Raw genomic sequence first — 15,771 nt, forward strand, 5'->3', positions numbered from 1 at the left:
ATATTCTGTTGTTTTTTGCTTCATACACACAAGCATATGCAAACTCACACTTGAGCTCACACAGTGACAGGAAAATGTAGTCACTCAAGTGGAGTAGAGTGAATGTTGAAGTGGCATGTGCGCTGTAAAGCTGGATCCTCTATATAAAGTCAATCGCTCAGTCATGATCATGCTTACATAGCATCATGTTAATGTAGCGCAGTGGGACACACTGTCTGTCAGCTTTCCATCACAATCAATAGCCGTGACTTCACAGCCTGCACTTTAACTGTGTGTGTAATGAGAACACGCACATGCTTGCACATGGCAGAAAAGAAAAACATGACTGAATAGCAAGCTGGCAGATGCTCTAAGTAAACACATTGTGTGACAGCGTGTGTTGCGTGACAATGAGTGGTTTTTAGAAAAGATACTTGATCAGTTCTTGATAACAAACAATATGTCTTCTGCTTTGAAGATGAAGTGTGTAACTTTTTTATACTTCAAATACTTTCTTCTATTCCAACTTAGTTTGCAGAAACATCTGTAAGTCAGTCATTTATAGACTGTCTTTCTCTAGAAAGCAGTAAAATGTAGCTCTTTTTTTTGCATAGCAATTTTTAATGGCGTGTCTTTGTTTTTTTTATATATATATATACTGTGTGTGTGTGTATATATATATATATATATATATATATATATATATATATACTGTGTGTATATATACAGTGAGGAAAATAAGTATTTGAACACCCTGCTATTTTACAAGTTCTCCCACTTAGAAATCATGGAGGGGTCTGAAATTGTCATCGTAGGTGCATGTCCACTGTGAGAGACATAATCTAAAAAAAAAATCCAGAAATCACAATGTATGATTTTTTAACTATTTATTTGTATGATACAGCTGCAAATAAGTATTTGAACACCTGAGAAAATCAATGTTAATATTTGGTACAGTAGCCTTTGTTTGCAATTACAGAGGTCAAACGTTTCCTGTAGTTTTTCACCAGGTTTGCACACACTGCAGGAGGGATTTTGGCCCACTCCTCCACACAGATCTTCTCTAGATCAGTCAGGTTTCTGGGCTGTCGCTGAGAAACACGGAGTTTGAGCTCCCTCCAAAGATTCTCTATTGGGTTTAGGTCTGGAGACTGGCTAGGCCACGCCAGAACCTTGATATGCTTCTTACAGAGCCACTCCTTGGTTATCCTGGCTGTGTGCTTCGGGTCATTGTCATGTTGGAAGACCCAGCCTCGACCCATCTTCAATGCTCTAACTGAGGGAAGGAGGTTGTTCCCCAAAATCTCGCAATACATGGCCCCGGTCATCCTCTCCTTAATACAGTGCAGTCGCCCTGTCCCATGTGCAGAAAAACACCCCCAAAGCATGATGCTACCACCCCCATGCTTCACAGTAGGGATGGTGTTCTTGGGATGGTACTCATCATTCTTCTTCCTCCAAACACGTTTAGTGGAATTATGACCAAAAAGTTATATTTTGGTCTCATCTGACCACATGACTTTCTCCCATGACTCCTCTGGATCATCCAAATGGTCACTGGCAAACTTAAGACGGGCCTTGACATGTGCTGGTTTAAGCAGGGAAACCTCCCGTGCCATGCATGATTTCAAACCATGACGTCTTAGTGTATTACCAACAGTAACCTTGGAAACGGTGGTCTCAGCTCTTTTCAGGTCATTGACCAGCTCCTCCCGTGTAGTTCTGGGCTGATTTCTCACCTTTCTTAGGATCATTGAGACCCCACGAGGTGAGATCTTGCATGGAGCCCCAGTCCGAGGGAGATTGACAGTCATGTTTAGCTTCTTCCATTTTCTAATGATTGCTCCAACAGTGGACCTTTTTTCACCAAGCTGCTTGGCAATTTCCCCATAGCCCTTTCCAGCCTTGTGGAGGTGTACAATTTTGTCTCTAGTGTCTTTGGACAGCTCTTTGGTCTTGGCCATGTTAGTAGTTGGATTCTTACTGATTGTATGGGGTGGACAGGTGTCTTTATGCAGCTAACGACCTCAAACAGGTGCATCTAATTTAGGATAATAAATGGAGTGGAGGTGGACATTTTAAAGGCAGACTAACAGGTCTTTGAGGGTCAGAATTCTAGCTGATAGACAGGTGTTCAAATACTTATTTGCAGCTGTATCATACAAATAAATAGTTAAAAAATCATATATTGTGATTTCTGGATTTTTTTTTCTCTCACAGTGGACATGCACCTACGATGACAATTTCAGACCCCTCCATGATTTCCAAGTGGGAGAACTTGCAAAATAGCAGGGTGTTCAAACACTTATTTTCCTCACTGTATATATATATATATATATATATACTGTGTATATAATTGTATAATAATATATATTATTTATATATAATTACTTTTAAGTCATCCTCCATCCTGCCCTGGTTGTATGCAGAGTATTCCATAAGTCATGGAAATTTCTATATTAAATAAAAATGTATAATTTATATTTTGCTCTTTGTAAGTCAAAGCAAGTTTCCGACTCAAAGTAAAAACAATAAAAAGGCAATTGTGACTTTATCATTTAGTTATTTTATTTATCTCAAAATAAAAAAGTTAAAAAAAACATGCTTTTGTGGTTCCATGTATGTGGTAATCACAAAGGATTGGGAAAGTCATTTGTCGAAGCTTTAAGGTTGGGAATATTATCCAGCGTCTAGTCTTAATGTTTCCTGCGTATCGAAGCTTTGATGAGATGACAAAGACACAGCTTTTTTATTTTATTTTTTCCTCTTAATTATTTATATCTATGCTCCTCCTCTGCGATTGACATTGATCATTTTTATTTCCTCTGCTGTCTGGATCAGCTTTGTTGAAGTGTTTCATCAGCTCTGCTTTTGATTTGAAGCTCAAAGAGTAGCAGCGTGATGCTCTTCATGTCAGCGGCTTTGCCTTTACAGAGTAAAGTACAGACTTCTCCAGGTGTGATGCAGCAGGAGTCACTTTGTTCGAGTATGATGTGCACGTGATCATGTGATAATCACTCTTATGTGTCCGTGTGGCTTAGATAGTGTTTGTGTCCTTTGCTCTTGCCCTTTGACAGGTGTGTTGGTGGTGGTGAGTAAAAATAGCAGTGTTGTGTTTTCCAGCATTGACTCTGGGTGACTGTATGGATGAAGGATCAGGACAGGGTGTGAAGCAGGGTCCAGTTTATGGAGTTATTCTGCTGAGAGTGTCTTAACATGCTCATTAGTGTCTGGCAGTGGTATGGGTGCTGACTGGCTGCAAGCCACCATGTAGTGGTGGAATCGTTTGGCTGGGTTACACAAGACACCCAGAGGTGAGCCCAGACACACATTCTGCCACAATTTACTTTTTTTTATTGCTATGAAAGCAGTTTTAGCTCCCAGCATGCTAATTGGATGACGGATGCATATAAATTTTTAGGTTTAATGGCACATATGTCCGTGAGCACACTATTTCTATATCCGTGAGCACACTATATCTCACACTATTAGGTGAGATATTTGTGTGAGAATTTTTCTTTAGTTTACAAACTTTTGGTGATTTAAATAACAAACAAAAACAGGTCTACCCGTATTGTCTTCCTAAAATATGAAATGCAGATGTCTATTTTCATGTCCACTACCATTCAATAGTTTGGGGTTAAGAGACGATCACACTACAATCTTAATTCCATTGACTGCCATTCGTACACATGCAAATGTAAGAGACAGGTGAACCAAAGGTGAACTCTGACCTGCGAATTCATGTCACGTGAATACATGTGACCAACAGAAGAAGAATACGTTATGGCGTGACCTCTTAGCTGAATTAAAAGAATGCAAACTTTAAATCTGCAGGAATGCAGCAGTAAGTTGGATATTTTTATATTTCAGGAGTATTATTTGTTGAATTATGTTTTTAAAAAAGACACCATAGAGTGTGCGTCATATTACGACCTTTGTAGTGTCTGTTCAAATTCCATGTCTTCAAAGAGCTGTTTTAATACTTTTTTTTTTTTTAAGAAATTAATACTTTTATTCAAGAATGAGTTAAATTGATCAAAAGTGACAGTTAAGACATTTATAATTTTACGAAAGTTTTCTATTTTAAATTAATTCTGTTCTTTTGAAATTTCTATTCATCAAAGAATCCTGATTTTTTTTTTTTAAATAAATATTGAGTAGTGTAACTGGTTTCATCACTGATCATTTTTTCACCTCATTAGCATATTATAATTATTTCTGAAGGAATGTGTCACTGAAGACTGAAATTCAGCTTTGCTTTCATAGGAATAATACACATTTTAAAATGTATTAAAAAAAGAATACTGTAATAATTTCTTCAGAATATTACTTTTTTTACTGTATCAAATTCCTGTAAATGCAACCTTAATGAGCATAAGAGACTTTTTAAAAAACTTTTTAAAAATGTACCCGGACCCAATAAGTCTCACGTCCATCCTGATGGCTTGTGGAATGGACCCTGAGTGACTTCACACGGGCCTCACAGATTTCCTTCGCTTGCATGTGTTTTATGAAAGGTTTATTATCTTATTATGAACCATAAAATTTAAATAGTAATACTCACTTACAGAAAGGAAGAATTTGGATTAGATATCTGTTATAAACAGTTTAACAGAGACCAAAGTAATACCCAGTTGTAGAGGGCCGATTCTTGACGTGAAAAGGCATCCAGAGGCCGACTAAAGCCTCCCCTTGTGTCAGGCTACTAGATTTGAAATCTCTATTCCCACTGTGCGTGAGGCTGGGTGTACGCCACATGTTTTTCTGAGCATGTCTGTATGTCTGGAATAATCAAACACAATACAGCTCTGTCTGCCTGGGCTCGTTCCTCTCAGACGGCAGCTCATGCTGCCCTTTTCCCCACTTCTTCTGGTGTCGTGATTGTTCCTGCGATCATTGATTAGTTATTACAACTGTGTGCAGTGGATCACACAAAGTAACAGTGGGAAAAATGTTGGAATTTGAGAAAGGTTGTGTATGTGAAAGCTGTTGTGTTAGTGTTTCCATAAAGAATCACTCTCAGTATGTGTCCAATAGCCCGGCACTCTAGAGAAGATGGCATTGATCATGGTTCCCTGCTGTCTGCAGTCAAACAAAGGATGGATAGGAAGCCGTTTCTGATCATGTGTTTACAAGAGACTAAAGCACTGGAATCCATCAAAACATGAAACGTATGCCTTTAAAATGCCTTCTTGTCTTTATTTCTCTCTTATCAATCCTTGTAAACGTCCTATCATTGACGTCACACATGCTCAAGCCTGTCCTATATTTTTCAGAATCTCCTCTGTTCATTTCTCTCTCTTCTTTCCACGTCTGATCATCCAATAAACTTTGTTGTTTTCGTTTGTGCTATTTTAGTAATAAATGTCAATGTTTTAAAGGGATATCTGTCGACTTTGACATGCCTCATGTTGTTGTATGTATGACTTTCTTTGTTCTGCTGAACATAAAAGCATATTTTGAAGAATGTAACTAAAGTTTTGTTGACCACTGATTTCCATTGTATGGACATAAACACTGAGACATTTCTCAAAACATCATCTTTTATGTTCTTCAGATTTTCTCCTTTTACGTTCCACAGAAGAAATAAAGTCATACCGGTTTGAAATGATATGAGGGTGAGAAAAAAAGATTCCCTTTAAATATAATAGTGTAAATGTTTGCAAATGCTTGTTTAGGATAGGAACTATTTCTCCTTATGCTCATCTAAAAAGGAGTAAGCTCAAACAAGTAGGTGCTTACTCGAGATAATGACAGAGAAAATTAGAGTTATTTCAGTCCATTAAATAACAATCTAGCTAAACGTGACGTATTATAGGTTAATGAGTTTTTGTATTGTTTGATATAACAATCGTTGCCCATTTTATTGCCAGAAATCTCAAAATTTGATAGAAGTATCGGTGTTAGGATCAATAACAGCATTAATGACACTTGGAATCAAATTAGAAAGAATATAAGTGGTATCACCCATCCCTTGTGACTGAAAGTGAATTAGTTGACTAGTGATTGATTCATTGTTTAATTTAGTGAAGGATTCCTCAGATTGATTCAAACGTTTGATTTTGTGCGTTTGCTGAATTGGATCACGCAAGTCTTGCTTAATGTTTGTTTTTTGGTGCAGCTAAGACAACACGATAGAAAGATGTGTTTTCCTGGCATTATTTCATAGTACACAATCTTTTTATCTGATCACATTCAATTCTGACTTCAATCTCACAACTCAGGGAAAATATGATTACTTTTGCTATAGCACAGTAGTTTTAGCTGCCGAATGGCTTTGCAGAAAACTGTTATAAATCCACCAATAATCCTCGTTTGAGAATCTTTTTTCGATATCTGAGCAAAACTGAGCTCATTAAATGTAGAAAAAGAAAAATAGGATCCAGCAGTCTACTACTTTTTTTTTCTTGCAGGATTAGTTTGCATGTGCTCAATAAACAGGGGATGTGTGTGTAATCTCCTTTTGGCCGCTTTCCTCGGTTGCTGCCCGCAGGATTGAGTTGGCGTGCTACAGGTCACCTTGTCCAAATTTTATCAAAATAACGCAGAGTAGATTAACTCTACTGATCTCAAGCTTTCCTCCCAAATAGAACAAACTCCTGCTAGCCTTTGTCAGCCCAGTGAACGTCTGAACTTTGGGATTTCTCCCAGGAAGTCTTTGAGGCTTAGCATGCAGACAGAGTAGTCTGATAGTATAGACATCTAACTTTACTTTAATAGTTTGCATAATTGAAGGACACAGAGGCTTACCAAATGAAATTTACTTCCTTAACTTTGCCAGAGCCCTGTGGTGCTGCTAAGATCTGGGCAAAGCTTGTGCCCAGCAGATTTTGCGTTAACCTGCCCTCTGTTACAGCCCAGCAGTGTGGCATCATTAGGGCACTGGCAGGAAGGCTGGGAATGGATCTGGCCGTCTCCGGCTCCGTATGGCCTCCAGCTGCTGTCATCCGTATCAAGCTCAAACACTCAGAAGTGGCCAGATGATGCTTTACCCTTCCACAAGGAAAACTATTCGAGTTCCAGAAATCTCATGCAGAAATTTCCATTTGCCTCTTCAAATGGGAAGACAAAACATTCCCTTGTAATGAGTTTATTTTTCCTAAGATATTGTGGATTATGAGCAATGCAGTAGCAGTACGCCAGGGAGTAGTCTTGTTGTCTATATGCCAATTAGCAGATTCAGAGACTCAGTGAATTCACAAAGTCACCTGCAGTTCTCTCATCGTGTTTACTTGTGTGACAGGCTTGGGTCTGGGGGCAGCGCGTTCAGGCCTCAGTTTGTACTGTCAAACAAAAATAGGAGATCCACTGGAGAGAATAAGTACTTCAACAGAATGGCAATCTTATCACAGTGGAATATATATAAAAAAAAACAAGCATTGTAGCAATGCACACACTTTTATCTTTATTATTATCTAATATTTATTTTTTGTTGTTGTTTTTTAAGAAAGCATCGAGTTAGGGAATGGTGCTATGCCCAAAATCCTACATCATAGGAAATTAATCAATTTATTAGTTTAATATTAATTTATTGTTAATGTACATTGTCCATTTTTAAATAGATCAGAAGTGCCCAAACTTTTTGTAATGAAGACCAAAAATCTAAATTGATTGAGGTCTGTCGGCCAAAAGTAAAAGGTGTATTATATCAGTGTTATATTAAATTTAAAGTGGTTAACCTTGGTTCCCCTTATTTATGATTTAATCATTTGAAAACATTAAGGAATCTGCTTAACTAGTCCAGTTTTATTTCCAGTTTTATAGTACAATGAAGCTTTATTGCTGTTTTTAATGATGTTTTAGTTACTTTTTAAACACCAACTGACATAATAAAATGAAATAAAAAAGACATTTAGGAAACGAAATAAACGTTTAAATTAATTCACAAATAAATGATGATGATATGCAAATGTGCAAAGTAGATTTGTATTTCATGTGACTGAACATTTACTGATTAAAATATAAATTAAGTCTATCATTAATAAGGGAATAATATCTTTAAATTATGCATGATAATTAAATTAACAACTAAATGGTTGCTGAGTGAAATGACCTGCCTTTAAAGGGACTCGGGACATATTCACTTGTGTCCATGGCAAAGCTGTATCTTGTTTCATACAAATGCAACTGGATCCATCTCGGGTTTCATTTATTGATTACATTGGAAAAAAAAAGTGAAATTCAGTTCAGTATTAATATTACTGTAATATTGTTGTACCCTGTCAGTGTTTATTTTGTTGTTGATTGCACATTATCTCTTACATAACACATAATATAACATAATATATAACATAACATATTATGGGCCTTTTTTTTTTCCTATGATATATTTTTCCGCTCATTACACAACTTTGGCCCATGGGCCTAGGTTTGGGCATAGAAATAGATATTGAAATATCTAAATCAATAAATTGAAATAGATAAATAAAATAACAAATAACTAAGTCTGGCATTAGTGCAGAACCAGTTTTAAATTGTATTACACTTTCAAAAGAATTAAAAATGAACACAAAAGGAAACAAATATCATAAAAGCATAGTTCTGACTCTTAGTTCTGATTAGATGAGTTGATATACATGTTTATCAGTGCATGAATTGAATTGTGTAAATGCATTGTGGCGAATATGTAATTGATATATGAATTTTCTTTTGTTGTTCTTGTTCCAGAATCTTTCTTCTTTGTATCGGCGTCCTCTCGTACGCCCAGCGTGACGTTTGGTGACTCGTTTGACCTACAGTGCATCGTGAAGCCACGGCACAATCCCAACGTTCCTGCTGCGGTCACATGGCGCTTCCAGCCAGCAGAGGGCGATGGAGAGTTCCGAGATTTGGTGACGTTCACGCGGGATGGCACTCTGCAGTGGGGCGATCAACTGCTGGGCCTTGGCACGCGAACCACTGTGGATCGTACACCCACTAACACCAACTTCCGTCTCAGCATCACCCGAGCCGGACGCAAGGAGGCCGGGACGTACCAATGTGCTGCCTTACTTTATCGGAGGAATTACGATGGCACCTGGAGCACGGTGGCCAACCGCACCTCCAACCCACTGGGCATCAGTGTACTGCAGCCTGGTGAGTCTAAAAACCGCTTCTGTCGCAGGAAAGGTGCATGTTAGGCTACCTGACTGCTTGACGGAGGGCAAGAAACGACCATGACTGTTCCGAAGCCACTAAATTACAGATAAGTTCCACTGACACCCTTTAGGGTTTGGGTTTGTAACTTTGAAACATGCTCATGGTAGAAGCTGGAGTCACTCCCCAGCCTCAAAAATTAGCATAAGCGTTATAAAGAAGCACAGATGACAACTCACACTTTACTGTCACTACAGAAATAAAGATTTCACTGATAATGCACCATGTTGTAGTCTGGCCTAGTTTCACAACTTCCACCCTCACTAGTCTTCCACCCTCTTTTGTCATGTCTGCATGTGTGTGTTTCCCGAGATATTGGCCTCTGTGTGCTCATAAGAGTAATTGAAATGACTGGCGTGTGTGTGCAGCTGAGGCAGGCCTTCCTAATGGCCTGGAGTGCGCAAAGAAGAGGTTGTTAATATCCTCCACACCAGAGAAAGCGATTAGAAGAGAAGAATATGAATGGGGGTGGGGGGTGGGTCATTAGAACAAAAATTGGAGCTCATTAAATTTAGTCCCTTTGGACTTAAATCCCCGGACAGAACAATGTCACTCTCAAAAGGAAGACCTCCTCATTGACCTCACACAGACGTTTGTTTTTTTATGGTGGAACTTTCCATTGACTTCTGCTGTTTTATACTGAGCTAATGATATCACCCATCCCCTTCATTTAGACATTATTTTGTATATTTTTCAAGCTGTTTTTCTTCTGGGGATCACTGTCGTACCCACAACGTGGTGATTTCAGGTTTTACTGTCCTTGTTGGTCAGGTTGACCAACACAAAGAGTGTTAAATGGACCTGTGCCGGTGCCCATAATGAACCAACATTCATAATATACCCGTGTCACAATACCAAAATTTCAGTAGTTAATACCTATACCAGTGAAATTCCACTTTTCCTCGATACAAATTGCACAGAAAAGGCTAATACAGTATGTTATTGAACACATTCCTTTATTTAAAAAAAAAAAAGTAAAATTTTATTGTAAATAAAAAGGTTTCTCATTTAAATTAGCATTAATGACACAGATACAGTGTACATTTTAGGAGATCCTCAGACCTCACTTGTATGACGAAAAGGCGTCATGCCTCACACTAAAAGGCTTCAGTCATTGGACAAAATGGCATCGCGCCTCAGACTGAAAGGCTTCAGGTCTCAGGAAAACCGATGTCAGGTGTCAGGTCTTGTACAATTTGGCATCGGACCAAATAGCCTCAGACAAAAAGGCATTGGACGAAACGGACGCAGACAAAAAGGCATCAGACATAAAGGCATCGGACGAAACGGACTCAAGGCCCCGATGTATTCACTGCGAAGTTCTTTTTCTTCTTTGCTTAGGGGTAAAACAAAGTTGAAAATACCTTTGCAGGTATATACTGTTAGTGAACATCCCGAGACCATCCACGCTGCTGAGAGCGGCGTTTCTACAAATGTGCACACAACAAAAAATGACAGCAGTTAATAAAGCAACTGATCATAGTGATGTGTATGTTCGCACCAGCTCTGCAATTCAACGCTGCAGTCTATTCACGTCACGTTTATTTATGTATTAGGCTACTTTATACAATAGATTACTTTAAAGCAGCAGCTTTATAGTCAAACATGAAAAAAACAGCTATGTCTGTGTGTGTGTTAATTATGTAGAATCTATCTATTGATGGTATTCATTGTATGTATTTATGTAAACCCTTGGCAATGTTCTTTATGTAGGCTAATTATTCAAGCATAAAAAAAAAGGAGATGGAGAGAGAGAGAGAGAGAGAGAGAGAGAGAGAAGCTGTACTTGAAATTGTATTCTTAGTTTTAATCAAATGTTACACTGGTCAGGAGAAATAAAGGAGTTTCCCCGGTAACCTCTGTACACAAAGCAGCAACACAGTCTTAAAATATTTATTTCACTTCACGATAGTTTGCCAACATACAAGTTTGCTAGTTGCAATGTGTTATTTAGCCAACTTTTTAAACGTGCAAATAAAATTAACAAATAATACATATGTACAAAATAATCTCAGTGGGACATGTTCTACACAGTTTAACCAGTAAGAAACCCGTGTGCAAGTGTAAGACTGGAGAAACTGGAAGAACTGGAAGAGAGGGCTACTCTCTGAGAAAACAAAGGAAATTAACATTTGAACTCTCTTGCTATATTACCATCCCCATTCGAGACACGATCACACTTGAGTTGATCACCTCCAAATTTACACATCATTCCCCTCACCCCTCCCTACCTGAATTCACTCAAAAATCTATATGGTTTAATATGAACAATTATCATACAGTATTATACATGTTTGGTATCATTTGAAATGTCTCAGTGCGACTGGTACAAAGGTCTCATTCCCACAGATGTAAACCAAAAAGGTAATAAGGTGTGGAGAGTTTAGAGATATCTTGTTAACTGCTGTGGGTGTGCCCCCATCTAAATCAACTCCTGTCCCCAGTAAGTCTGGGACGGTGATTAATGCAAATTCCCACTGTGAACTCATGTTTACATTTGAAAAGAGGTTTCTGGCTTGGTCTGAGTATTTAGGGAGATGCTGAAGAAGACTCGTGCCGATTTATAACTCAAATTAGCCTGTGATGCGGAGTGTATGCAGGCACTCCGCATCATGTATTTTATAATGTCAGTTTCGCATCTTCTCTCTTTATTCCAGAGCATTTGATGTTTTGTATTTATTATCTTTGAACTGATATGAAATTGGCATGGTACATTTACCTGACATAATAAATTTGTTACATGTGATTTTATTCCGACTGACTCTGAAATAGTTTTCCTAAGTAGATTAAACGTATTTGTATGTTACCGCAAGTTTTGCGTCAGATTAGTGGCAACTAATATTTGGCACTAATTCAAGTGTGTTTTGCAAAGACAATAAGTGCTGCCCTACCAACCTAAATCTGGGTGTGTCTTACCTCTTTTTTTAATTTAATGTTACTTTAGATAAGTGTACGTGGGAAACCACGGCATGGCCAATCCAAAGCTATTATAAGACAAGTAAAGTTGGTTGACTTATATCTGTAGTAGTGGCCATACCTCTATTGAAGTAAACGTTACGTTAAATTCAAGTGTATGCAATTCTATGGGGGCTATACAAACGTATCTTTGATTGTGCAAGCGTGAATGCGACCGATCTCAGCTATATAGCAATTAGCTCTGTGTGGTGACCGAAGCTGGCGAACTTGTGATCGTGCGACCCACGTTAAACAAGGCGTGAGGATCTCTGAGAGACATAGCTTCCTAATATGAACAGAGTTCTAAGAGTTAAATAGAACAATCAAATGTATTGCTAAACTATTATTGACCAATAACCAATTGGCAATCTTAAATCCTAAATTCGAGGTTGTGATCTGAAAGAGTCAGATCTAAAATGGAGTCAGATAAAAGCTTAAATGGAATTAAATTACTTTGCCAGAACGCAGAGACCTTCACCCGTTCTATCGGAAACCGACATTGGGCCGATCTAGACGGGCGTGTGACGTCACATTGAGGCAGGGCATTTCGAAACTTCCGTGCTTCCTTCTGAGTCCGTTTCGTCCGATGCCTTTATGTCTGATGCCTTTTAGTCTGAGGCTGTTTGGTCCGATGCCTAATTGTACGAGACCTGACACCTGACATTGTTTTTCCTGAGACCTGAAGCCTTTCGGTCTGAGGCGCAATGCCGTTTTGTCCAACGGCTGAAGACTTTTCGTCATACGAGTGAGGTCTGAGGATCTCCTAAAATGTACACTGTACTCAGAGCAGAAAGTTTGTTATGCTGCTTTTTAAACTGCAAGTGCTAATGCAGAGATAATATTTTATTGATTTTTTTTATTTTCATTATTGCACCCCATCTTTTGACCCACAAATTCAATTTGGTATTGGTGTTAGCATTGTATTTAGTGTATTGTTTATTTCATTATTTATTTACACTACCATTCAAAAGTTTGGGGTCAGTACGATTTTTTGAAAGAAGCCTCTTGTGCTCACCAAGGATGTGATGCTCATCATCACTACTCATCATCATTACCATTAAAAGGGTTGTGCTGCTTAATATTTTTTTGTGGAAATTGTTTTTTCAGGAATCTTTTTTGAATAAAAAGTACAAAAGGACAGCATTTATTTTAAATATATATAAATATCTTTCGTACCATTTTGAATGACTTTACTCTCACTTTTGGTTAATTTAATGCATCCTTGCTAAAAAAATCATACTGAACACAAACCTTTGAACAGTAGTTTATATTTTGTGTGTGTGTGTGTGTGTTTATATACATATACATATGTTTTTATATATATATATACATACATACATATACATATACATACATACATATATATATATATATATATATATATATATATATATATATATATATATATATATATACTTATCAACCAAAGTAATTGCACTTTTAATAGCACTATCTAGTAATTAAACAAAAATGTAAAAGATTTTGAAACCTTCATTGATTGTTTACAGATTCTAATAATTTATTATGATTTTACATGACAAAACCACTGTTGTTCCAGCTGGAGCGCCCAGCAGTTTTTTCTAATGAGGCAGAGGTGTAGTGTACAGGTACCAGAGCCAGATCATCTCCATAGAGCTCACTGGCATGGAAACACACTCCTGTCTGTCCTTTGTCAAGCCGTGGTCTCTCTACAGACTAGTCGGTACAGCAGCAGATGTGTTTATTCTACACTATTTTTTTTTCTATTTATGTTTTGCATGTAATTGTGGGTGTATGTGTACATGTATATTTTGTTGACATTGTTTGTAACCTTGACCCTATGTGCCATAAAGTTTGTTTTAATGTTTAGATGCATGAGACCTCATACCATTACCTTTCATCTCTCCATTTCAAGTTGTGTTTGTAACTGTTGTCTAACCCGGTGTGGAGCTGAGCCCCTTAGTAAGAATCAATGCAAGGACTTGGCAGGAGTTAATGGCTGTAAGACAACCCTGGGGGAGAAACATGCTCTTCTTTCCCCCGCAGGCCTGCTCCCTGCCCTCTGGCAACACTCAAATCAGTGCAGCCCGCTGGAGACTTGCTTGTAGGTACACTAGCTCATTTCAGCCTGAGGTTCCCTTGTTACAAAGCTTATCTAAACAGGATTGTGCTTTCGTGTTTGTGATGCCTTTTTGAATGTAAGATGGCTCAAATGATACAGACAGAAAAACAAATGCAATATAAAATGTCATGCATTTGGAATATATTGAATGCATCAAAATATTCTCAAATTGGTTCTATTAACATCACCATTATGAGTTCTATTAGCATTGACAGTATTACCAGCATCTTTGCCAATTTACTCCTTATTATACTTTAACTTCCTGAAATCAAAATGTTATTGCTGCTGATGCATCACTTAAGTCTATCAGGGGAACTTTTAGGGAGGATCAAACAATAAACATGTGTGACTTCATTTCTTCCATGGAACACAAAAGGAGAATTTAATTGGTTGTTCTTTTCCATGCAATTAGAAGCCATGGACGTCGCCTTGGAAAAAAAACTCTCAAGCTTTTTAAGAACAGAAAAGCACCGTAAAAGTTTTGAAAATTTTCTGAATCCATGTGACAGACAAAAACTACAAGTATGTGATAAACAACAGTCCGTGCATTAGTTCTTAAAGTGACAGCAGCCTAATATTCCTGCTGTTGCCTATGGTTTTAATGTTTTAATCTGTGTGATAGACAAAAAGTAGTATTTGATACACAAGAACTATAACGTTCTTTACTGAGAATATTGCCCCTCTATTGAGCATCTAAATATGGATCATTTAGTCAGTGAGTTGAACTGGAGAACTAGATCAGGGTGATTAAATAAAAAAACATCTGACTCAAAATAATGAGTTGTCCTTTTTAAATCTTTTAAAGATTTGCCAGTATAATTCTTCAGAATTTCTCCTTTTATGTTCCACAGAGGAAAGGAAGTCATACATGTTTGGAACGACATGAGGGTGAGTAAATGACTAAATGTTCATTTTTGGGTGAATTATTTAACCCTTTTTTTTAGCAATTATTATTTTCTGTATTATTGTAAGTTTTGTTGACATTACTTATTAGCTCCAGTAAAATGATATCTGAAGCTGAAATTGAAATATACCTGAAGGTCCTTTTAAAGTGAAGTGTGAGCTGTTGTGGCTGTAAAGGCAGGGTGAGAGCCCAGATTCCAGTGAGCTTGTTTGCCATGTTTGACTTCCTGCTGGGCAGTCTGACACATTGATGTCTGCGAGACAGGAAATTCCACCTGATGCTTTGAAATCCGAGATAAATTGCCTTAAGGTTGTGTAGACTGTTAACGCTTTTTGCAAATCATTGAGTTTCACTTCCATACTAAACATACTGTACATTTGGGTTATTTTCATCCTCCGACTACTACACTCATCATAAGTTGATCACTAAGAGGAACACTGGATCCCACAATGCAGTGCTTTTAACATTCTTGTTGTGTCTCAAATTACACATTATACACTATGTACTCAACTGTGTAGTGTATGAATTGTATATGGTTATTTTGTCATTCAACATCAGAGTCTGAAGCTGTGACAGTTGAGTGCATGAAGTGTCCAACATTCCACACTTTGTCTTTTCGGTTAATTAAGTGCAGCATCCGGGTATTTAAAATGCACTTTTTCTTTTTAGAATTTTGAGTGTGAACGCACTACTC

The 15,771-nt window shown here is 37.7% G+C and overlaps 1 protein-coding gene across 1 annotated transcript in view; it reads left to right on the plus strand.

The window, feature by feature from the left end:
• igsf3 (immunoglobulin superfamily, member 3) overlaps positions 1-15,771 on the plus strand; it is a 167,909-nt gene that overhangs the window by 123,051 nt on the left and 29,087 nt on the right. The window contains exon 6 of the mRNA XM_084420277.1: positions 8,650-9,057. Within this exon, the coding sequence (XP_084276403.1) occupies positions 8,650-9,057 (408 nt within the window). The remainder of the gene's footprint in view (positions 1-8,649; positions 9,058-15,771) is intronic.

The sequence above is a fragment of the Rutilus rutilus genome, assembly GCF_951802725.1.
Source record: "Rutilus rutilus genome assembly, chromosome: 10".
Taxonomy (NCBI): domain Eukaryota; kingdom Metazoa; phylum Chordata; class Actinopteri; order Cypriniformes; family Leuciscidae; genus Rutilus; species Rutilus rutilus.